Source organism: Castanea sativa, chromosome 4 (genome assembly GCF_040712315.1).
Source record: "Castanea sativa cultivar Marrone di Chiusa Pesio chromosome 4, ASM4071231v1".
Lineage (NCBI taxonomy): Eukaryota > Viridiplantae > Streptophyta > Magnoliopsida > Fagales > Fagaceae > Castanea > Castanea sativa.
The window spans coordinates 29,190,531-29,210,544 of record NC_134016.1 but is presented as its reverse complement, the minus strand read 5'-3'; the positions used below and the strand labels follow the sequence as shown (position 1 = coordinate 29,210,544).

Here is a 20,014-nt window from a genome sequence, read left to right as displayed (position 1 = left end):
ATAGGGTCACTCTCCTATTGATTTTCAAATTTATTTATCCACTTATAAATTAGATTCTCAAAATAAAAATTATATATATAAAATATAAATAAAAAAACATAATTTTTTTTTTGCTACTACCACTAAAAAAAAAAAAGCCTCATCGTACGCGCGAAGCACGTATGCTGAGGCTAGTTACTATTTAAGGAGGTTTAAGTTGTGAACTTTAAGCCGGCTTCCAAGCCTTGAGCTTTAAAGTTGCTAAAAATTAAGACATTATTTCTATTTGATTAATTTGTTAAACTTTGGCATTTAATCTTTCTCACTGAAATGTAACTTGCACATAGATGCCACAAGAAGTTACTAAAAATTAGGGCATTATCCTGATTAATTTGTAAAATAAAGAGAGATGCTACGTCCACAATATTTTCACAACAAATCATAAATGGTTAGTTGTTATTGGTTCAAATTTGAACCTAACACTAAGATTACTTTTTTGCCCCAACAATAAAAATCAGTAACAACCTGCCACTTAAGATTTGTTGTAAAAATGTTGTGGACATATCATTTCTCTAAAATAAAACCCAGAACCTCCTAAATTTTAGGTACTTCTTTTGAATTACCACTTTTATTTGGAATTCAATTTAACTGTTACTAAAGCGTAACTTGCACATAGATGCTAGAAGAAGTGGCTAAAAATTAGGACATTGTCCCTATTTGATTACACAACTCACATATAGTATAGTAATTCCAAATTATAATGAAGGTAAATAATTAACTTTTACCCAAAAAATAGAAGAACCTCTAAACACGAGTTCACAGAAGCTAGTTGTTGATAAACGGTTTTGTTTCACCTAGGTAATCAATTTTAATATTTTGGCAATCACTTTCTTACTCTAACTAAATTTCTCTCTCTCTCTCTCTCTCTCTCTCTCTCTCTCTCTCACACACACACACACACACACACACACACACACACACACACACACACACAACAAAGTTTCCTCTCTTTACTATTTATTCATGGCTGCCAAACTAATTTCTGAACAAGCCCTAGGTAGACCATAAAGTTTAATCAAAGTTTTTTTTTTTTTTTTTTTTTTTTTTTTTTTTTTTTTTTTTTTTTTTCTAATTTGCTCTGCTATAGCTATATCAAAGATGGATAGAGGCCTTACATTAAAATATATTAATGAATTTGGGACTTTGATTGACATATTTAAAAATCTAGAGTTTAATATGAAATATGGTATAAACTTCGGGTCATTTTATATAATTTCTCCATTTATTCTATTATCTATGGTTAATATAATATGAATGATTTTTGAGGTGCTATAAATTTTACTACATTTGTCTTACAAAACTATATATCAACTTTTAAACTTAACACAAAAATGTAATTAAGAAATTTATTTATTACTTGGTTAATGTTGTTATTGTGGTGTGTTCGATATAATTTTAATTTTGCATGTTTCTATCTCTACCAATATATCATTCTTTTATTTTGAGTGTGTTTAATTGATATTATTCATTTGTGATTCGGTCCATATTCTTTGAAATTATACTATGTTTTTTAAGTTTCAGATAAATAATTTAAATTTCTCATTCTCTTAAAGGAGATTATCATGATAAGCACACTCAAATGCATAATCAATATTGTGTTTTGATATAAATTCAATTTTTCACGTTCAATATGACTATGTATTAACTCAAACAAAAATCAAAGCAAAGTTATGAGAGGGAGAGAGACTATTTGTGATGGGACACTCAAAAATATAACACCAAACGTATTGACCAGTTTTAAAACGCACAATAATTCATCAACCTAAAATAGAGTTGCAAGAAAGAATCTAAAATCAAGAGAGAGCGATAGAATAATCATTTTTTCAAGGGAGAATATGAGAGAAAATAACAAATTTATAGAAAATAATATGAGAAGAAAAAATTAATAAAAATTAAAGATATAATAATAAATACCAAATTATCTAAGTTACGCTATGTAATAGAATAACATTATATTCTTATTAACTATCTTTATAATGCAATAAGATAACATCGATGAAATTAAAGAAAAAAATTACTTAAAAATACAAAACTAAGTCACATAAACCCAAAATAGAGTTTGTGCGTACCCAAAATGTGGTTTTTGGGCTCAACCTCTATTTGGGCTCACAATCTATTTGTATTGTGGGTTTTGGGTTTTCTACTATGGGGGTTCCATGCTTGGCCACTCAAATACACTCGTCTCATTCACTCTTCCCTGGACCTCTTAGAATTACTTCCTCTCTCTTTCTCTCTCTGTCTCTTGAATAATCTCCTTATTTTTCCCAATGTTCACCCTTAAAATGCCCAACCCCTTTTTCCTCATTCTCATCTCATATTTATAGCTCAAGACTAGTGGAGGAGTTATGATTATTTTCGTGGTGAGTGGAAATGGAGTCCAATGTTATTTCCTTTAAGTGGGTGTTTTGTTGGGAGTGGGAGGCAGTAAGAGTGGCATTGGAACTGGTTTCCACGATAGAAGATTTGCCCAGAAGCGATACTCCCCAGGCGATACCGGGCACCTTGGGACTCACCTCCCCGGGAAGTTGAACTTCCCGACCAGGCAGGGTCTCACTTTTGCATTTCACGTCATAATGGCTTCATTGCGGTTTCCGGACTTTTGGTTGGGTGACGAGGCTCGCCGGGACCACGTTCGTAGGCCCAACCGCTACTACTGCTATCACTACTAGAATCACTATAGCTAGTTGTGTTGCGATATTCGTCTATCTCCCTATTAACACTATTGCTAGACGAAGAAAAAACCTCGGACATTATGGAAATGTAAGGGAAGCCTAAAGACGAGTGTAGAGAAAATACCTGGCTCTAGATGACGGAAACTAGGGACGCTGGAATACTCCTAGACAAGGCGACGGACGAGAGATGTCAAACAAGGAAATTTGAAAAATGGAGAGGGTATGGGAGGAAATCCACTATTTATAGGCGTTGAAAAGTGAGACCTGAAACGAAATATCCAATCAGGGAGAACCACGTGGCAACTTCCTCGAAAACTCAAATCGACATGACGGTTAACCAAGTAAATGATGACACGTGGCACAATTTGGTGGCCGTTGGAGCCCACCCTCTACCTTGAGGCACGTGGGATGATATGTTGAAGCGTGTCCAAAAACCGAAGAGCTTTGGACGACCCTTAAACAGGGGGTAACTGATGGGGTATCGATTTTGCTTATCTCCAAGTCGTCCATAAAAGTTGCCCGTAACCCGTCTGGAATTGTAAGCACCCTTCGGAACCCACCTGCAACTACCTCATCCAAGCAAGAAGAGCTCTGGACGAGGTAAGCACCACCAGTGATGCACTCGTCTAGAGTGCCGACAACCTCGTCTTGAAGGAATTTGCCTGTTAGACGAGACAACCCCAGCGCGTGTACCAAAGCACACTCAACTAAGGGACTCCAGGACGAGGGTATCATACTTAGGAAAACTCCGAATATGACATGATAATCCCTTATCCCACGCATAACCGCCTGGTATCCGTTGTGGAACAGAAGCATAACTTCTAAACAGTTATGCAAGTTACGTTTGATTTCTACCTCTCCTTGAATCCAGGAGAAGTTCCAATTTTGATAACCGCCTATAAGAACACTATATAAAGGCTGTTTCGGACATGGCCAAGGTATGTTCATTTTTTACTCCAAAAAAGTTGGAACTCAGATAACATAGAGAGAAAAACTAACTTTGCCATCGGAGGGTTTTTGGCCGGCAGCCCCGGTCGCCTTTGATTCGCTTTTCTTTCTTTTTTCAGGCCGCAGAGAGAACCAGTAGTCCTTTCAAGTCCGAAGCATCCAGCCTACTGATCTTCTTTGCATCATCAAGATTCAATGCCATTGATTTCAAGAAAGCTAAATAATTCATGAAAATGCTAAGTATCAAAGCAAGCAAAATAGTTTGTGCCTAAATAGTAAACAAATCGATGTCTAAATATAACCAGACTAAACGCCAATTCAAATTGATGAAAACGCATTACTGATCAAACAAGATTGGCAACTAAGAGCTTAAACCAACTAAAGTGACAAATTACAAGGAAATGAATTTACTAACATGAACTCCTACAGCTCTATATACTAAGAGAATCTATTAAAGAACTGGAATTACAAGAGAATGATTTCTATATAAGCAAGTTTGTCAATTGAGAATGGTGTGTTTTTCTTGAGAATGAGTCCTCTATTTATTAGGCCTGTCCACGAGTTGGTCCGGGTCGGGTTTGTGCCCAACCCGGAATCGACTCGACCAGATCGGATATTCAGAATTTCAACCTGCCGTCGGTTGGAGTGGTTGATCGGATCGAGCTGATCCGACCTTCAACGGATGGCGATCTATTCGGTCAGAGACTGAGATCGAAAAATTGGCCAAAATTCGGCTAGTCAACAACGAAATCGACAAAATTTCAGTGATATTTTTGCTGGAATATCACTGAAAATTCACTAGATTTGGCGAAATCTCACCAGATTCGACAAGATCTCACCAAATCTGGTGGAGATTTCAAGGATCTAGTTGAGATCTAGCTGGAAATGGCTAAGATATTGTCGGATCTAAAAAATTTCGTCGAGAAATGCTCCTTATCTCGGTTCGTTCAGGTTTCTTCGGGTTTGGGGGAGAAAACCCGCCAACCGACCCGCCGTTTACGGGTTCTGGAGGCGAAGACCCATCGCCGATCGTCATCGACGTCGGGTCGGATTGTTCTCGGGCCAGATTGGATGGTTTTTGTAGGTGGGTCAAGTACTGGATTTTCGTGGACAGCCTTACTATTTATGTATGAGGCCTTCAATGATTATTGAGAGTTGTTCATTTCACGTGTTTCTCTTTCTTTAAGCTTGAATAACACTTGTTACGGTATTAGATGTTTCTTGTAACTTCTTAAAACTACATCAATACTATCTGTCATCACCGTATAATAGTGGCAGGGCCAGGATTTCAGTTTAGGGGTGCAAGATTTAAAAAAAAATTAAAATATAAAACCTCAAAAAGAAATTGATATTAATAATGAAGTAAATAAATATTGTAAATAACATGTAGAATTCAACATTTTTGTTCTATATTCTTCAAAGTATTTAAATTTAGGTTCATAGCAAAAATCAAGAGTTGGAAATTGAAAGGTGAATTGATAGAAGATTTAAAAATAATAATAATAAATAATTATAATAATAGTAAAAAATAATACAGGCTTTAGAGTTTGAGTACTGGGACATTAGTTAAAATGTAAGACACACAAATCAATTGAAATACATCAAATAAACCAAAAAAAAAAAAAAAAAAAGGATAAACATTCAAAATGTCGGAAAAACAAAAAAAAAAATGCCGTAAAAGTGAAATGCTAAAATAGAGAGACAAGATAAAAGTTCTTTTAAAAAAAGAAAAAGAAAAAAAGAAATGGGATATAAAAGTTTTATTTATAAAAAAAGGGAAACCAAAAAAAAGGATAAACATTCAAAATGTCGGATAAACAATCAAAATGCCGTGAAAGTGAAATGCTGAAATAGAGGGACAAGATAAAAGTTAAAAAAAAAAAAGAAAAAAAGAAATGGGGTATAAAAGTTTTATTTATTAAAAAAATGGGATAAATGAGTTGTTTAGTAACGTTGTTCTAATAACGTTTATATTTTTTTGAAAATACGTGTGGGTGAAAAAGTGTATAAAAATACGTGTAATGTTATTTAAAAACTGAAAATATATTGTTAAACTCCTCTACGGAACGGCCCTAAATTTTTTATTTTTTAAACAAAAGTTACTATAATTTGGTTAAAAGGTGCCGTGACTATCTCCTATAACTTTGTGAAATGATATATTCATAATATTTTTACAATATTTTTACAACAAATTTTAAGTGGCAGGTTGTTACTGATTGTTATTGTTGGGGCAAAAAAGTAATCTTAGCGTTAGGTCCAAATTTAAACCAATAACAACCAACCACATGTGATTTATTATGAAAATATTATAAAAATATTATGGACGTAATATCTCTCTCTAACTTTTTCTCATTTTGTTGGTTACAGCTATTTTCTTGCATGTAGGAACTGCTTTTTGTTCTTTTTCTTAGGTGAGGAGGGGCAGAGCATTTAAGAGGACCCTATATACGCATTTATAAGCATTTTTAGGAGGAGCCTGGGGGTACTTGCCCTCTTTCACTCTCACCCCCCTAACTCCAACCTTGCCGTATACACTGTTATAACCTCATTACAGTCCGATCTCAAAAACATTAAATTTCTCCCTTTTACTGTTATTTAATCGATACGAGGTATACTGTTGTGTATAAGGCTTACAGGCTCATCTTTGACATTTGTAAAGTAACTACTATGCAAATTTGAAATATGTACTATGGTCATGTGAAATACTTTATGGTTGCTGCCTGCCAATAGCAAAGCAGTTATCTAATGATCTCACAATTATGAATAGGCGCTACTGGCGAGGCGCATTTTGACTATTTTTGAACATTGAATTATAGCTTAAGATCGAGTGGGTGGTGGGTTCTTTCATCTGATGCAACATGATAACTAGAGTGATTAGAAAATTTTCTATATGCAGTCAGTACTCAGTAGGTGAGCAAATCTGTTAACTGTTCTTGCTAAATGCTACTATTATTTTTGGGAACTAATTTTTGATGAATTAAAAATAATACGATAATTCCTATCATGGATAAGAATAATATTACTATGATTTATGTTCTAGGGAAAAAAAATTTCCAACTTAAACTCGTGTAAATTAAGTTTGAAATTGCCTTAATCAAGAATAAGAGATTGAAGAACACAATAACAATAATAAAATAAATGCAACTAAGATTAACAATTAAAATGTTGGCAGAAGCTTGTTTGCATTAATTGAAGGTAACTAATCATAAAGTTTTTAGATTTTACACCCTTAACAGTAAGTCATAATTGACTTTATTCATTGGCATATGCCTATACTATAATACTTGTAACCCAAAAAAAAAAAAAAAAAAAAAAATTAGTTTCACACTTCGTATATCCTATATTTATCGTGTAAACAATTTGTATTTTTTCCAAACATACCATATATTATATTATATGACCTTCATAGACTATAATACTTGGTAAATGTTAAGATAATTGAGGACTGCGTCATCTTCAAAAAGTCAAAATAATGGTTTCTTTTTTAATGTTTTAAAAACCAACTAAATGAGTTTTTGGTAGTAAATTATATAGGTGTGAAACTTACCAAGCATTCGTAAGCAATGACAAGATGTTAACACTAATCTAATTCAAATTTATTGAGTAAAAAAAAAATTGAGTAATAATATTATACTGCATGAAAACCTCAAATTGTGAGAATTTGATTGGATTTAATTGTATGAGTGTATATTTGAATCCCATATACACCTCAAGTTAATTAGTTTTGTTGGGATATAAAAATAGACATGGCTAACTGACATTTCCTTAAGTTACTGCTGCTCACAACCCCATTACCATGACTTGTCACTTATCACTTAAACCTTTACCTTTTCTTTCTTTCTGTGCGGTTTTTCTTTGCCTTTGAATGTGGGTAACTTTTTTAAGATCTCTCTCTCTCATTATTGATTATCCGGCCACATTTCCCTTCTTTTCTTGCAACCTCAAGCCACATATATTTGATATTTCCCTCATAATTCATGACCTTGCCTTGGAATTTGTTGTCAAGTCTTTTTACATTTCTTCCAAATTCTCATATCTTATATACTTTCTTTTCCTTTTCTTTTTGTTCTTTTCAGTAACATACAGACAACTAAATTCTACTGCATATTCAGAGAAGAACATTTGATCCCAGATCCCAGATTTTCTTAGAATCCTCCGACATCCTTGACATTTTATAAAGATCGCCGCTTTTTTAATTTTTTTTATTCTCTCTCTCTCTCTCTCTCTCTCTCTCTCCTAAAAATTCAAACAACCCTTTCCACTTTATTGACTTCCTAGTCCAAGCCATTTTTGCCAAATTTCAAGGCTTTGATGTTGGCCTAAAAGTTTGAATTGTGTACCTGCTTTCTCTCTTTACCACGCGCATATCACGTCATTGAATTATTCTTCTTCATGCTATTTACAACCTCTTTCTAGTTTGTACCATTTTTCTTGGCCCTTTCTTGATAAGTACTGGAAATAATCAAATAAGCATATATGATATATTGACATGTGTTCAGAAACAAGCCTTCCTAGAACATCTTTCTCCCATGATCTTGTCCAAGCAGATGTTTGATCACTACTCAGCATGTCTGATCAAACAGACTCATCATCGCATTTGGGCTCAAATTCTGATTTTGAATTCCACATTAGCAGCAGCTTATTTGAGCATGAATCTTGTTCAGCAGACGAGCTCTTCTTCAATGGGGTACTTCTTCCAATTCATGATAAAGAGAAATTTGTTGCTAACAAAGAAGTCCATGGTTGTCAACCTCGGCCTATTGCTCCTCTTCCTCCTCTTCCACGTGATAACTCATCATCATCGAAGAAAGAAGCCATGGTTGTAAACTCAGATTTGGAGCAAAAGCATGTATCCACGGCGACCAAGTCTTTCTGGGGTTTCAAGAGAAGTGCTAGTGTCGATAATTTTGACAATAAGAAGAGCTTTTTACGCTCGTTACCGCTTCTGTCACGAAGCAATTCAACTGGAACATTGGACCCAGTTCCAAGAAGAACAACGCAGAATAAGGAAGTTCACAAGCACAATTCACAGAAACAAGAATCTATTTCATTGTCAAGGTCATCATCTTTTTCATCTTATACTAAAATGCAGCAGAAGCCTCAGTTGAAAAAGAGTTACGGAGAATCTTTAAATGCGGTTCAGATTAGTCCTGTTTTGAATATACCACCTCCTTACATTTCTAAAAAGGCTCAAAATCTCTTCAACTTTGGTTCTTTCTTACGTGATGGGAAGGATAAAAAGAGCAAGAAATAGTTTTCACTTTGCTTTTCCTTCATTGAACAGATAGTTGGATTTTCACATCTGTATAGATTTTATGGGTTTAGGTTCAACAATTAGTGGATTTTCCTTACCTGATGAGTCCAGACAAAGATCATGGAAACTTGTAAAGGACCGAGTATGATTGAGCCTAAGAAGATATCTACGAAAGAGGCTAATTGTATTATGGTATAAAATAAACGCATATGATGAGAAAGAGATGAAGAGGGAAGGATGGAGCCTATTGGAATTGAATTTCCTGTATTTCAAAATGTCACAAGCTTTGGACTTGGAGACACACACAGCATAGTAATTCTAAAGACCCAATCATTCGAATATTCAATTTCATAACTTGCTAGCTTATGTGATTGTGAGTAGCTAAAGTAAAGTGGTAGGTTGTACAAGACACAAAATATAAAATACTCACAATCACACAAGTTAACAAATAGTAAAATTAGAAATATGACTGATTGTGTCGTAGTAGACTGGACACAGCAAGAGGTTCCCTTCTTTCTAGTTGTCCCAACGTTGTTTTCGTTTGAATTTCTCTTCATTAGCTAGGTAGGTAGGTTACTTTTTGTTTAATCTAAAGCCGCTTCGTTGTCTATGTAAATCCTATTGTACATATAATTTTCAATTGGTTGTTTCTTTATGAGAGATGCTTTTTGCTCTCATTAAGTTTTGTTCTTATTATGAAATTAAAGACAGACCCCGGCTTGAATTATTGGGTGGGTTTGAAAATACAAATCTACAATGAAATGCCCTTTCAGAACTGTTCTGTATCGACTTTAGCTTCTCAACTAATCTAATCATGACATTTTCTCGGGTTTCTTTTCAAACTTTCAAACTGGGCCAGGCTTGAATTCGACTAGATGCCTTTCCCTATGATAAACCAAAAAATACCACATTTATTTCAAAAGCCCTTGCTTTAACCCAAATTTTCTGGACATATAGAACTATTCATTTATTTCACTGATGTAATATGACATTTCAATCTAAAAAAACAAAGATGGTCATGTTCACATTGAAGAACAAATAGGAAAAATGAATATTTGAAGAATACTGTTATGTTAGTAAACTTTATTCATAAATGAGTTTTTAACATAGAAAAATTATTAAGGTGTGCTTCATTGGATTGATTGCAACAATAAATGTAGTAAAAAGAATATTAGGCAATGATAATTTTGATTCACTATCCTCTTCTCCATTAACATGATGGTACCTCACTTTTGCAACCTTTGATATCCTAAGCATTCAGTTACCTAAAACTAAGAGTCCCAATTCTTTGCCAATCAGCTCTAATGAAAAAAAGAAGAAGCAAAGAACCAATCTTTGATAAAAAATTCAAATGTTCTAGTAGTTGTGGGTTTTTTTTCCCCTTTACCTATGAATTTTAGAATTTGAAATAAAGAACAAAGATTTGCATAATATATACATCATGATAAGGGGAATTTTTAATTGATAAAATATACGAAGTTGTTGGTCTCTAAGAACCCGTCAGCTCTATTATGCATGCTGACAACTTCACGCAAGATGAAGCCGTCAGCTTTAAGCCGACGACTTCACCCCACGACCTGACAGCATCTACACCTGGACGGGATGAGAAGCTGACAGGGAGAAAGCTGAAGGCAAGAAAGGAAATGGTGATGGGTCTAGCATAACTATACTTGGCTCCCAAGAATATGTATATAAGGAAACATCTTGTGCTCCCATGGTTAAGCCTAATCAAGAGGATTCTTATAAGGAAAGGATCCTACAAGATGCGTGTGTTAAAAAGGATCTTCCCTACAAGGAAAGACCCTCTCCGCCAAGGAACGAATGTCAACTCTACACTACTATAAAAGCCCCAGAGCCCTCACAAAACAAGGTTGGCATAATTCACCCTAACTCTGGCACTCTAGAGTTGTAGAAATTCTCTAACTTGACCGTCGGAGGGTATTTGGCCGGTACCACACTGGTACTCTTCGTAGGGTCTTCATCTTTTGTGTTGTGCAGGTTCTTGTCTAGAGCACGTAAGGACCGTGTAGCTTATTAACGATTTTCAATATCATCAGTTGGCGTCGTCTGTAAGAAACAGGAAGTAAGCCATATTTCCACTTCACAGACAAAGAGTTGCACGGTACTTACTCGTTCAATGGCAACCACCACCAATAACCAATGGGACGAATCACGTACCACCACTCTCGAGAGACAGGTTCAGACTCTCGCGGCAGCCGTAAAACGTCTCACCAAACAAAATCACGACCTAAAGGAGCAACTGCGCCAAAAGAAGGAACCAGCATTGAAGGAGCGGATGGACCAGGAAGGAACCAACACTGAAAGGAAGAACCAAGAGGGGCAGGAAGGCAACTATACCCCGACCAGACAAGAACGACAGGATACAAGTTGTCCATCAGCCACAAATACGGCTTCACCATCGCACTTGGCCATAGAGATGCAAATGATGAAGGAGTAGATGGACTTCATAATGAACACCCTCAAAGGACGAGTATCAAGCGACCTTGACGAGTTGGTCCATCAGATGAACTCGCCCTTCACTACGTTCGTTACCACGTTCCCTCTTTCGCCAAAGTTCCGCATGCCATAAGTAGAGGCTTACGACAGATCTAAGGATCCCTTGGATCACCTGGAGTCTTTCAAGACCTTAATGCACCTGCAAGGAGTGGCAGACGAGATCATGTGTAAGGCCTTCCCCACTACGTTGAAGGGCCCCGCAAGGATTTGGCTCAGCAGGTTGACGCCCAACTCCATTAGTACCTTTAAAGAGTTAAGTGCCCAGTTTGCCCCACACTTTATCGAGGGACATAGGTATAAGAAGTCCACTGCATGCTTGATGAACATTAAGCAACAAGAGGATGAAACGCTAAGGTCTTACATAACCCACTTTAACAAAGAGGCCCGTTTAATTGATGAAACTGACGACAAGATACTCATAGCAGTATTCAAGAATGGGCTACGGAAGCGTAAGTTTCTGTTTTCTTTATATAAGAACGACCCAAAAACCATGTCAGATGTGCTTTACAGGGCTACTAAGTACATGAATGTGGAAGATACATTGTTGGCCCGAGAAGAGAAACCTAAAAAGAGGGAAAGACAAGAGGATGTGCGATAGGATAGGGGTCGAAAAATGGCTAGGATCGAAGAACGGCGGGAGAACAGGCGCTCCAAGCCCCCCATAGGGAAGTTCATAAGCTTCACCCCGCTGACTGCCCTAATCGACCAAGTCCTAATGTGAATCAAAGACGAAGGAGCCCTAACATTTCCCAACAAGCTAAAGGGAGATCCCGATAAGAGGTCTAGAGACAAGTACTGCTGCTTCCATCGTGACCATGGTCATGATATATCTGACTGCTACGACTTGAAGCAATAAATAAAAGCTTTTATTAGACAATGAAAGTTGCAGAGATTCGTCAGCAAGGAAAGAGCCAACCCACCATAAGAGCAGGTTCCCTGACGGGAGAACGAGTGTCCTAGGCCGCTAATAAGAGACATAAGAATGATTGTAGGAGGCACAGCGGCCTCTGGCTCATCCAAAAAGGCCCGTAAAACCTACCTAAGGATGGTTCAAAATGTCCAGCTGACGAGATTCGTCCCAAAGATGGCACGGATCAACAACCTCGTCATCAGATTCTCAGAAGAAGATGCTCGACGTCTCCACCACCCGCATGACATCGCACTCGTCGTTAGCATACAAGTAGGAGACTACAACACACACCAGGTCTTGGTTGACAATGGAAGCTCTGCTGACATCCTTTACTACCCGGCGTTCTAGTAAATGAGGATTAAAAGAGAACGGCTGGTCCCAACTAATGCCCTGCTCATTGGACTCGGAGGAACAAGAGTATATCCCCTCAGTGCAATCACATTACCCGTAACGGTCAGAGACTACCCACATCAAATCATAAAGGATGTAATATTCCTTGTGGTCGATTGCTCATTTGCCTACAATGCCATCCTTGGACGACCTACCAACTCATGGAAGGTCGCGACTTTAACTTATCATCTGATGGTTAAATTCCCCATCGAGTATGGGGTTGGAGAAGTATGCGGAGATCAAGTGGCGATGCGCGAGTGTTACATAGCAATGTTGGAGATTGATAACCATTTACAGACAATGAGCAAAGAAGAGCAGAGGACGGTTGCAAAACTTGTCGAGGGATTGGAAGAGATACCACTCAACAATTCCAGGCCCGAGCGAACAACTAGGATCGGCACTCTCGCTAGTCTGACAATTCGTCAAGCGCTCACAACGTTTCTAAAGAAAACCAAGACGTCTTTGCTTGGAGCCATGAAGACATGCCCAAGATTGACCCTTCAGTTATGGTGCACAAGTTGAATGTGTCACCCACTTTTCCCCCTATCCTTCTGAAGAAGTGTTCACCCAGGAACAAGACCGAGCTATAGCAGAGGAAGTCCGCAAGTTGCAGGATGCAGACTTTATTAGAGAAGTATACTACCCCGACTAGCTGGCCAACGTGGTGATGGTTAAAAAAGCTAATGAGAAATGAAGAATGTGCGTGGAATTTATGGATTTGAACAAGGCATGCCCTAAGGATAGCTACCCCCTCCCACAGTTTGATGTTTTAATGGACTCCACAGCCCAACACCAATTACTGAGCTTCATGGACGCTTTTTCCAGCTATAATCATATCAGATTGGACGAAGCCGATCAACAGAAGACTTCATTTGTCACCAGCCAAGGCCTCTTCTGCGACAAAGTAATGTCGTTCGGCCTCAAGAATGCGGGCACAGCGTATTAGAGGCTAATGAACAAGATGTTTGCACACCAAATTGGAAGAAACGTCCAAGTCTATGTTCATGACATGCTAGTAAAAAGCCGAAGAGAGGACGTCCACTTAGACGACCTCAAGGAGACCTTCAACACCCTCCGCTCTTACAACATGAAGCTCAATCCGAGTAAGTGTGCATTTAGAGTGACGGCAGGGAAGTTCGTGGGGTTCATGGTGTCCCAGAGAAGTATCGAAGTCAATCCATACAAAATCTGGGCCATATTGGAGATGTCACCACCTAGGAACGTGAAAGAAGTACAAAGCCTCAACAGCAAGGTAGCCGCGCTGAATAGGATCATATCAAGGGCAACAGACAAGTGCCTCCCTTTCTTCCGCACACTGAAAAAATCTTTTGAGTGGACAACCGAGTGTTAACAAGCATTTGAAGAATTGAAGGCCTACCTCTTCTCACCGTCATTGCTAAGTCCCTCTAAACTAGGAAAAGAACTATTCCTCTACTACAGTAGCCGAGCACTCTGAGGCGTGAAGGAAAGATGCCCACCAATGGAGAAGCTCACCTTTGCTTTAGTCAAAAGCCCATCTAGTACACTAGCCGAGCACTCCAAGGCGCGGAGGAAAGATACCCACCAATGGAAAAGCTCACCTTTGCTTTAGTCATCGCAGCTCGTAAGCTCAAACCATACTTCCAAGCCCACACTGTGTTCGTCTTGACAGACAAGCCTCTACGGAGAGCGATGAGTAGTCCTGAAACCACCGGACGGATGGCGCTATGGGCAATAGAATTAAGTGAATTTGATGTACGATACCACCCTCGAACTGTCATAAAAGGACAAGTAGTCGCTGACTTTATTGCAAAATTCATCAGCATGGAAGGCCAGGGGGCAGAAGAACATCCTCAGTGGAGCGTCCTCACAAATGGATCGTCTAACAAGCAGGTTGGTGGGGTTGGCATGGTACTCCGTTCCCCAAAAGGAGACGAGATCAAATGTATGGTTTGTTTGAACTTCCCAACGACCAACAACCAAGCAGAGTATGAAGCTTTGGTAGCAGGGCTAGATCTCGCGAAAGTTGCAGGGCAATAAGTGTGGTCTTATATTGCAAATCCCAGGTCGTCACCAGCTAGGTGAACGGGGAGAAGATAAGGAGATATTTGGAGCAGGTACGGAGACAAGTAGGCGAGATGCAGGCCAGGTTCGCCCAAGTCCCTAGAAAAGAGAACGAGAAAATCAATCGCCATGCCAAAGCCGCTTTAGTAGAGCACGTGTTGGTCCCTAGTAGAGCACGTGCCAAAGCAGATAGTTTCCTATTTGAAAAATGGTACACTACCTGACGATAAGGAAGCTACGAGAAAGCTGAAGGTCCAAGCAACATAGTTCGTCCTAATAAAGGACGTCTTTTACAAGAGAGGCTTTTCCCGCCTGTACCTAAGATGCTTAAGGTCTAAAGAAGCGAACTATGTCATGAGGGAAGTCCATGAAGGCATCTGCGGGAACCACTCGGGGGCTCGATTGTTAGTGCACAAGCTAATTCGGGCTGGATACTATTGGCTTACTATGTAGAAGGATGCCCAAGTTTATGTCAAACCATGCGACAAATGTCAGAGGTTCAGTAACATCGGTAGACAACTGATAGAGGAACTCAACCCAATGACGGCCCTATGGCCGTTCACTCAATGGGGACTAGACATCATAGGTCCATTCCCAATAGCAATGAGACAGTTGAAATTCTTAATAGTCAGCATGGGTAGAAGCTGAAGCCCTGGCCACTATCACAAAGAAAAGCGTAAGAAGTTTCGTCTGGCAAAGCATCATCTGCAAGTACGGGATCCCTAGAGTCTTAGTATCAGATAACAGGAAGTAGTTCGACAACAACTCCTTCAGGGACTTTTGTTCATAGTTAGAGATCTAGAACCACTACTCCTCTCCCGCTTATCCTTACGCAAACGAACAGGTGGAAGTCACGAACAGGTCCTTGCTTAAAATTATCAAGACTCGGCTCAAGAGGGCAAAGGGTGTATGGCCAGAAAAACTACCAAGCGTATAGTGGGCATACAGGACGACAGCCAGAACTCCTACAGGGGAAACACCATTTCGACTGACATACGGCAGCGAAGTAATCATCCTAGCTGATGTCGGACTCACAAGCTACAGGGTGGACAACCACAATGAAAGGAAGAATGACGAAACCATATGTCTACAGCTTGACCTAGTGGACGAAGTCAGGGCGACAGTTGAGCAAAGACTAGTACGATACCAGGACATTATGGCTAAGCACTACAACTCCAAGGTCAAGCACATGGACTTCCAAGTTGGAGATCTTGTCCTGAGGAAGATGACAGGTGCCACAAGAGATCCATCCTAAGGAAAGCTCGGACCCAATTGGGAAGGACCATACAGAGTCACGTCTTAGCAAAGGAAAGGTACTTACTACTTAGAGACACTTGACAGACAGAAGTTATGCCACCCGTGGAACGCCGAGCATCTCAGGAAATACTACCAGTAGAAGGCAGCATGAAGGGCGACACTCCTCATTTCTAGTTTATCTCTTTTAGTTAGTTTATCTATAGTAGTTTTTAAGCCCAAAGGGCAGGATTTCATTCATTTAAGAACAATTTTTTACTTATGCACGTATTTATCACAATAAGAAGAGTTATTCAGATATGGTTCGTGTATGTTTTTACAAAATGACAAAGTCCAAAAGTGGACAAATTTATTAAGTCCACAAATGGAAGGGGTTCATTAAGTCTAAATATGGACGAATTTACTACAAAGTCTATAAGTGGACGAATTTATTAAGTCCACAAATAGACAAGTTCATTAAGTCCAAATATGGACGAGTTTACTACGAAATCCACAAGTGAATGAGTCCATAAGTGGACGAATTTATTAAGTCCATATACGGACGAGTTTACTACGAAATCCACCAATGGACGAGTTTATTAAGTCCAAATGTGGACAAGTTTACTACAAGGTCCATAAGTGGACGAATTTATTAAGTCCACAAATGGACTGGTTCACTAAGTCCAAATATGGACGAGTTTACTACGAATTCCACAAGTGGACAAGTCCATAAGTGGGCGAATTTATTAAGTCCATATGCAAAAGAGTTTACTACAAAATCCACAAGTAGACGAGTTTATTTTGGAGTCCATAAATGGACAAAGTTATTAAGCCTGTGTTTGGGCGAGTTTATTACCAAGTCCATAAGTGGACGAACTTACTACAAAATCCACAAGTGGACGAATGCGCCACTAAGCCCACAAGTAGATGAGCCTGTTGTAAAGTCCACAAGCGGACGGGCTTACCACAAAGTCCACAAGTAAATGAATGAATTTATCACGAAATTCACAAATGGATGATTTCATTGAGACACATACGTTTGTCACAAGATTGGCAGACATAAATAAAAATCAACAAAGGTATATATCTAAAGCGACGAATACAGAAAAGACGCCATAATATAAAAAAGGTGTTTGCAATAAAAAGCCCAAAAAACAAAGGGCACTTGACATTGTCTGAAAATAAGACAAAGTACATGAAAATAAGTTAAAAGTAGGAAACTAAACTATAGGGTCTTGAACCCCCTACACGAAAGCATTCTTGTCATCTTTAGGAAAGGGGTCTTAGGCACTTGGAGCTGAAGGTCTCAATGTCAATAGGAGGATCTTCAGATGATGGGATTACAGGAGCGACGGGCCCTTCCTAGGCAGGTTGAGAGAGCACCACGACGTCACCCCTTCACACCTTGCTCTACGTGAGTGGACTCGTCGGTCACATCATTAGTGGTGTTTTCAGCAGCAGGGGTCGTCAACATAGGGTCGCCCATGGTGACCCCGAATAAGTCCAGGTCTGGGTAGACAGACCCATCCTGCTTAAGGTAGTCATCGAACCCATCACCATAGTATACCGCACACGCATTGACAAAAGTCTGTGAAGCCTTATACTCCTTGATGGCGTCAGCCCTATCCATTTCTACCTGCTCAATGAGGGTCGTCAACTCCTTCTCCACGTTCGCCTTTGCCTCCTCAGCCTTTTCTCTAAGACTGGCCTCCTCCGTCAGCTTCTTCTTCAAATCCTCCACCTCCTTGTTCAGTATACGAATGGCCTCCTTGTATTGTGCTTGCTTGTTGGTCAGGGTCACATTACATTTTCTAAGGCGACTGATCTCCCCTTCCTAGACAACACACCTGTCTTGGAGCGCCTTCATACGCACCAACGCTTGCAAAGCGAGACAAGCGTCAGCTAAAAAATAAAGAATCATAAAGTGCAGGAATCTAAGGGAAAAGACGTACCCTAGAAAGGTCAAAAAGACCTGACGACCCCAGGTTCTCAGTCTCCTGATTACCGTAAGGATCTAAGTCTGTCTCCTTGATGATTGACTCAACCATCTTGACGGCGTATCCCTTATGCGTAAGGAGACGACAAGTTCCTTGATTGATGGGGCCTATGACCGTCATCAAACCTTTGCCGACCTCGTGACCTTGTTTGGGAGGTGATGACTTCTTCAATTGTTTGTCAGCTGTGGGAGTAACCTTGCCCTTCTTAGGAGGCCGATCCTCATTCCTTTCAGCCTTACGTTTAGGCACCCCCTTCCCAACGACCTTGGGAGCTGACGAGGACGCCAACTCCTTATCTTTCTCCTTTTCTTTCTCTTCTCTTTTGCAGATAGCAACTGATGCCCTCACCGAAGCTCTCAATCTAGCTGCCTCCATTTCTACAAAGGATGAATGACGAGGTTAGATGCGTAGACTACATGCAAATTACGGCGAGCAAAAGGAAAGGAATGAAATACTTACGTCGACGAGAATAATTATTTAGTCTACGGGCTGGTGGCGTCAGCTTCAGACCACCACAGTAGGCGTGCAGAGTATCAAGAGTAATCAGGTCCTTGCACTTTCATTCCTCAAATGGAATTTCAAGGACCCAACGGATAAATGCCTCTTGCTCTTCAGTTATACGTGGACGAACGCTCACTGAGAAGAGAAGTAGACGACATTATCAAATTAAAAAAAGTAGACAACATTGAAGTTAACAAATATGTAGAAAAAAGTGAAGCAGACGGTCCTAAACCTTATTCCTTTACAATGCCCCAAGTGTTGTCAAAAGCATGAGGCATTGTAACCCACTCCTTAGGATGACATACCCAATTCGTCCCTTGTACGAAAAAAGTATCTACCCTTCCACTTCCTATTAGAGTCAGGCATGTCTAACACCAACTTAAGTGTTTTCTTCCTTGCTGCAAAATGGAATATCCCTTTGGACAATGTGATGTGCTGGGGTCGATAGCACCAAAAGAACTCGTCCAATGTAAGCTGACGATTTCCGCCACTTAGACAACCCTAGAGGATTTCAGCTCCAATAAATATCCTTCAAGCGTTAAGAGCAATCTGGCTAACGAATATTCCCAAAAAATTGGCCAACTAACGGTGTAACACTATCAGTGGCAGCCTTAGTCCGGCGGCAAACATGGCGTCATACATGGCAACATATGCAATCCTCCCCGAATAACACTTCTCAAACTTCTCGGGGAGACAAATTGGGATATCTTCAGGGATTTGGAAGCGATCCCTTAGGTCCTTAAAGATATTAATTGTCATTAAGGGCTTAAAATCGTTGACGGTCCATATTTTGGGAAGGATAAACAGATGGGTGTGATTATCCCCTGGGCATGCTGAACTACCTCCCTCAGTAGCCCTCTTGTCACCCTCAACCTCATCCTCATCATCTTCTCCAGCATGTTCTTCATCCTCTCCTCCCTCATCATCCTCATCCTCACCCTTTTCTCCCTCACCTACCTCTCCATCATAGCTTTCTTCTTCGTTAGAAGAATGGGTTGACGAATCCCTCTCCGACAGCCAGGAAAAACCCTCCTCGAGCTCATGACCTGACTGGAAGACTTTATCGTAGCCCGCTCCCTCACGGACTGACAACTGTTCACTCATCGCTTCTCTATCACCTGACATTTATTCACCTACAAGCGACGGAGTAATCTAAGTGCCTACTTTGACAGGTCTCTAATAGACGTGACGACTAAAACTACGAAGGGCCGAAGAAAAGAAGAAAGAAAAATAGAGAAAGAGTACTTACAGGGTAAAGCGACGACTCTAAAGCTGACGAAATATGACAAGGCTAACATGGTCCACAAGCTAACGGCAATATAAGCAACAGTATGACTACTCTTTCTCTCTTAAGGTTTACAAGAATGAAATAAGAGGAAATGTGAGGAAGAGGTGAGCTATTTATAAGGCGAAAATACTCGGAAAACGAAGCGACGCTTTTGTTCAGAAACAAGGCCAACCAGCTTGTGCCACGTGTCCTAGCATTTAACAATGAATGTTCAAGGAACCA

The 20,014-nt window shown here is 39.5% G+C and overlaps 2 protein-coding genes across 2 annotated transcripts; both read left to right on the top strand.

The window, feature by feature from the left end:
- Positions 1-8,226: 8,226 nt before the first annotated feature.
- LOC142632682 (uncharacterized) lies at positions 8,227-8,913 on the top strand. The gene has a single exon (XM_075807048.1). The coding sequence runs from the start codon at positions 8,227-8,229 to the stop codon at positions 8,911-8,913; it is 687 nt and encodes a 228-aa protein (XP_075663163.1).
- Positions 8,914-11,563: 2,650 nt separating this feature from the next.
- LOC142632681 (uncharacterized) lies at positions 11,564-12,028 on the top strand. Its single transcript, XM_075807047.1, has one exon. The coding sequence runs from the start codon at positions 11,564-11,566 to the stop codon at positions 12,026-12,028; it is 465 nt and encodes a 154-aa protein (XP_075663162.1).
- The last annotated feature ends 7,986 nt before the right edge of the window (positions 12,029-20,014 follow it).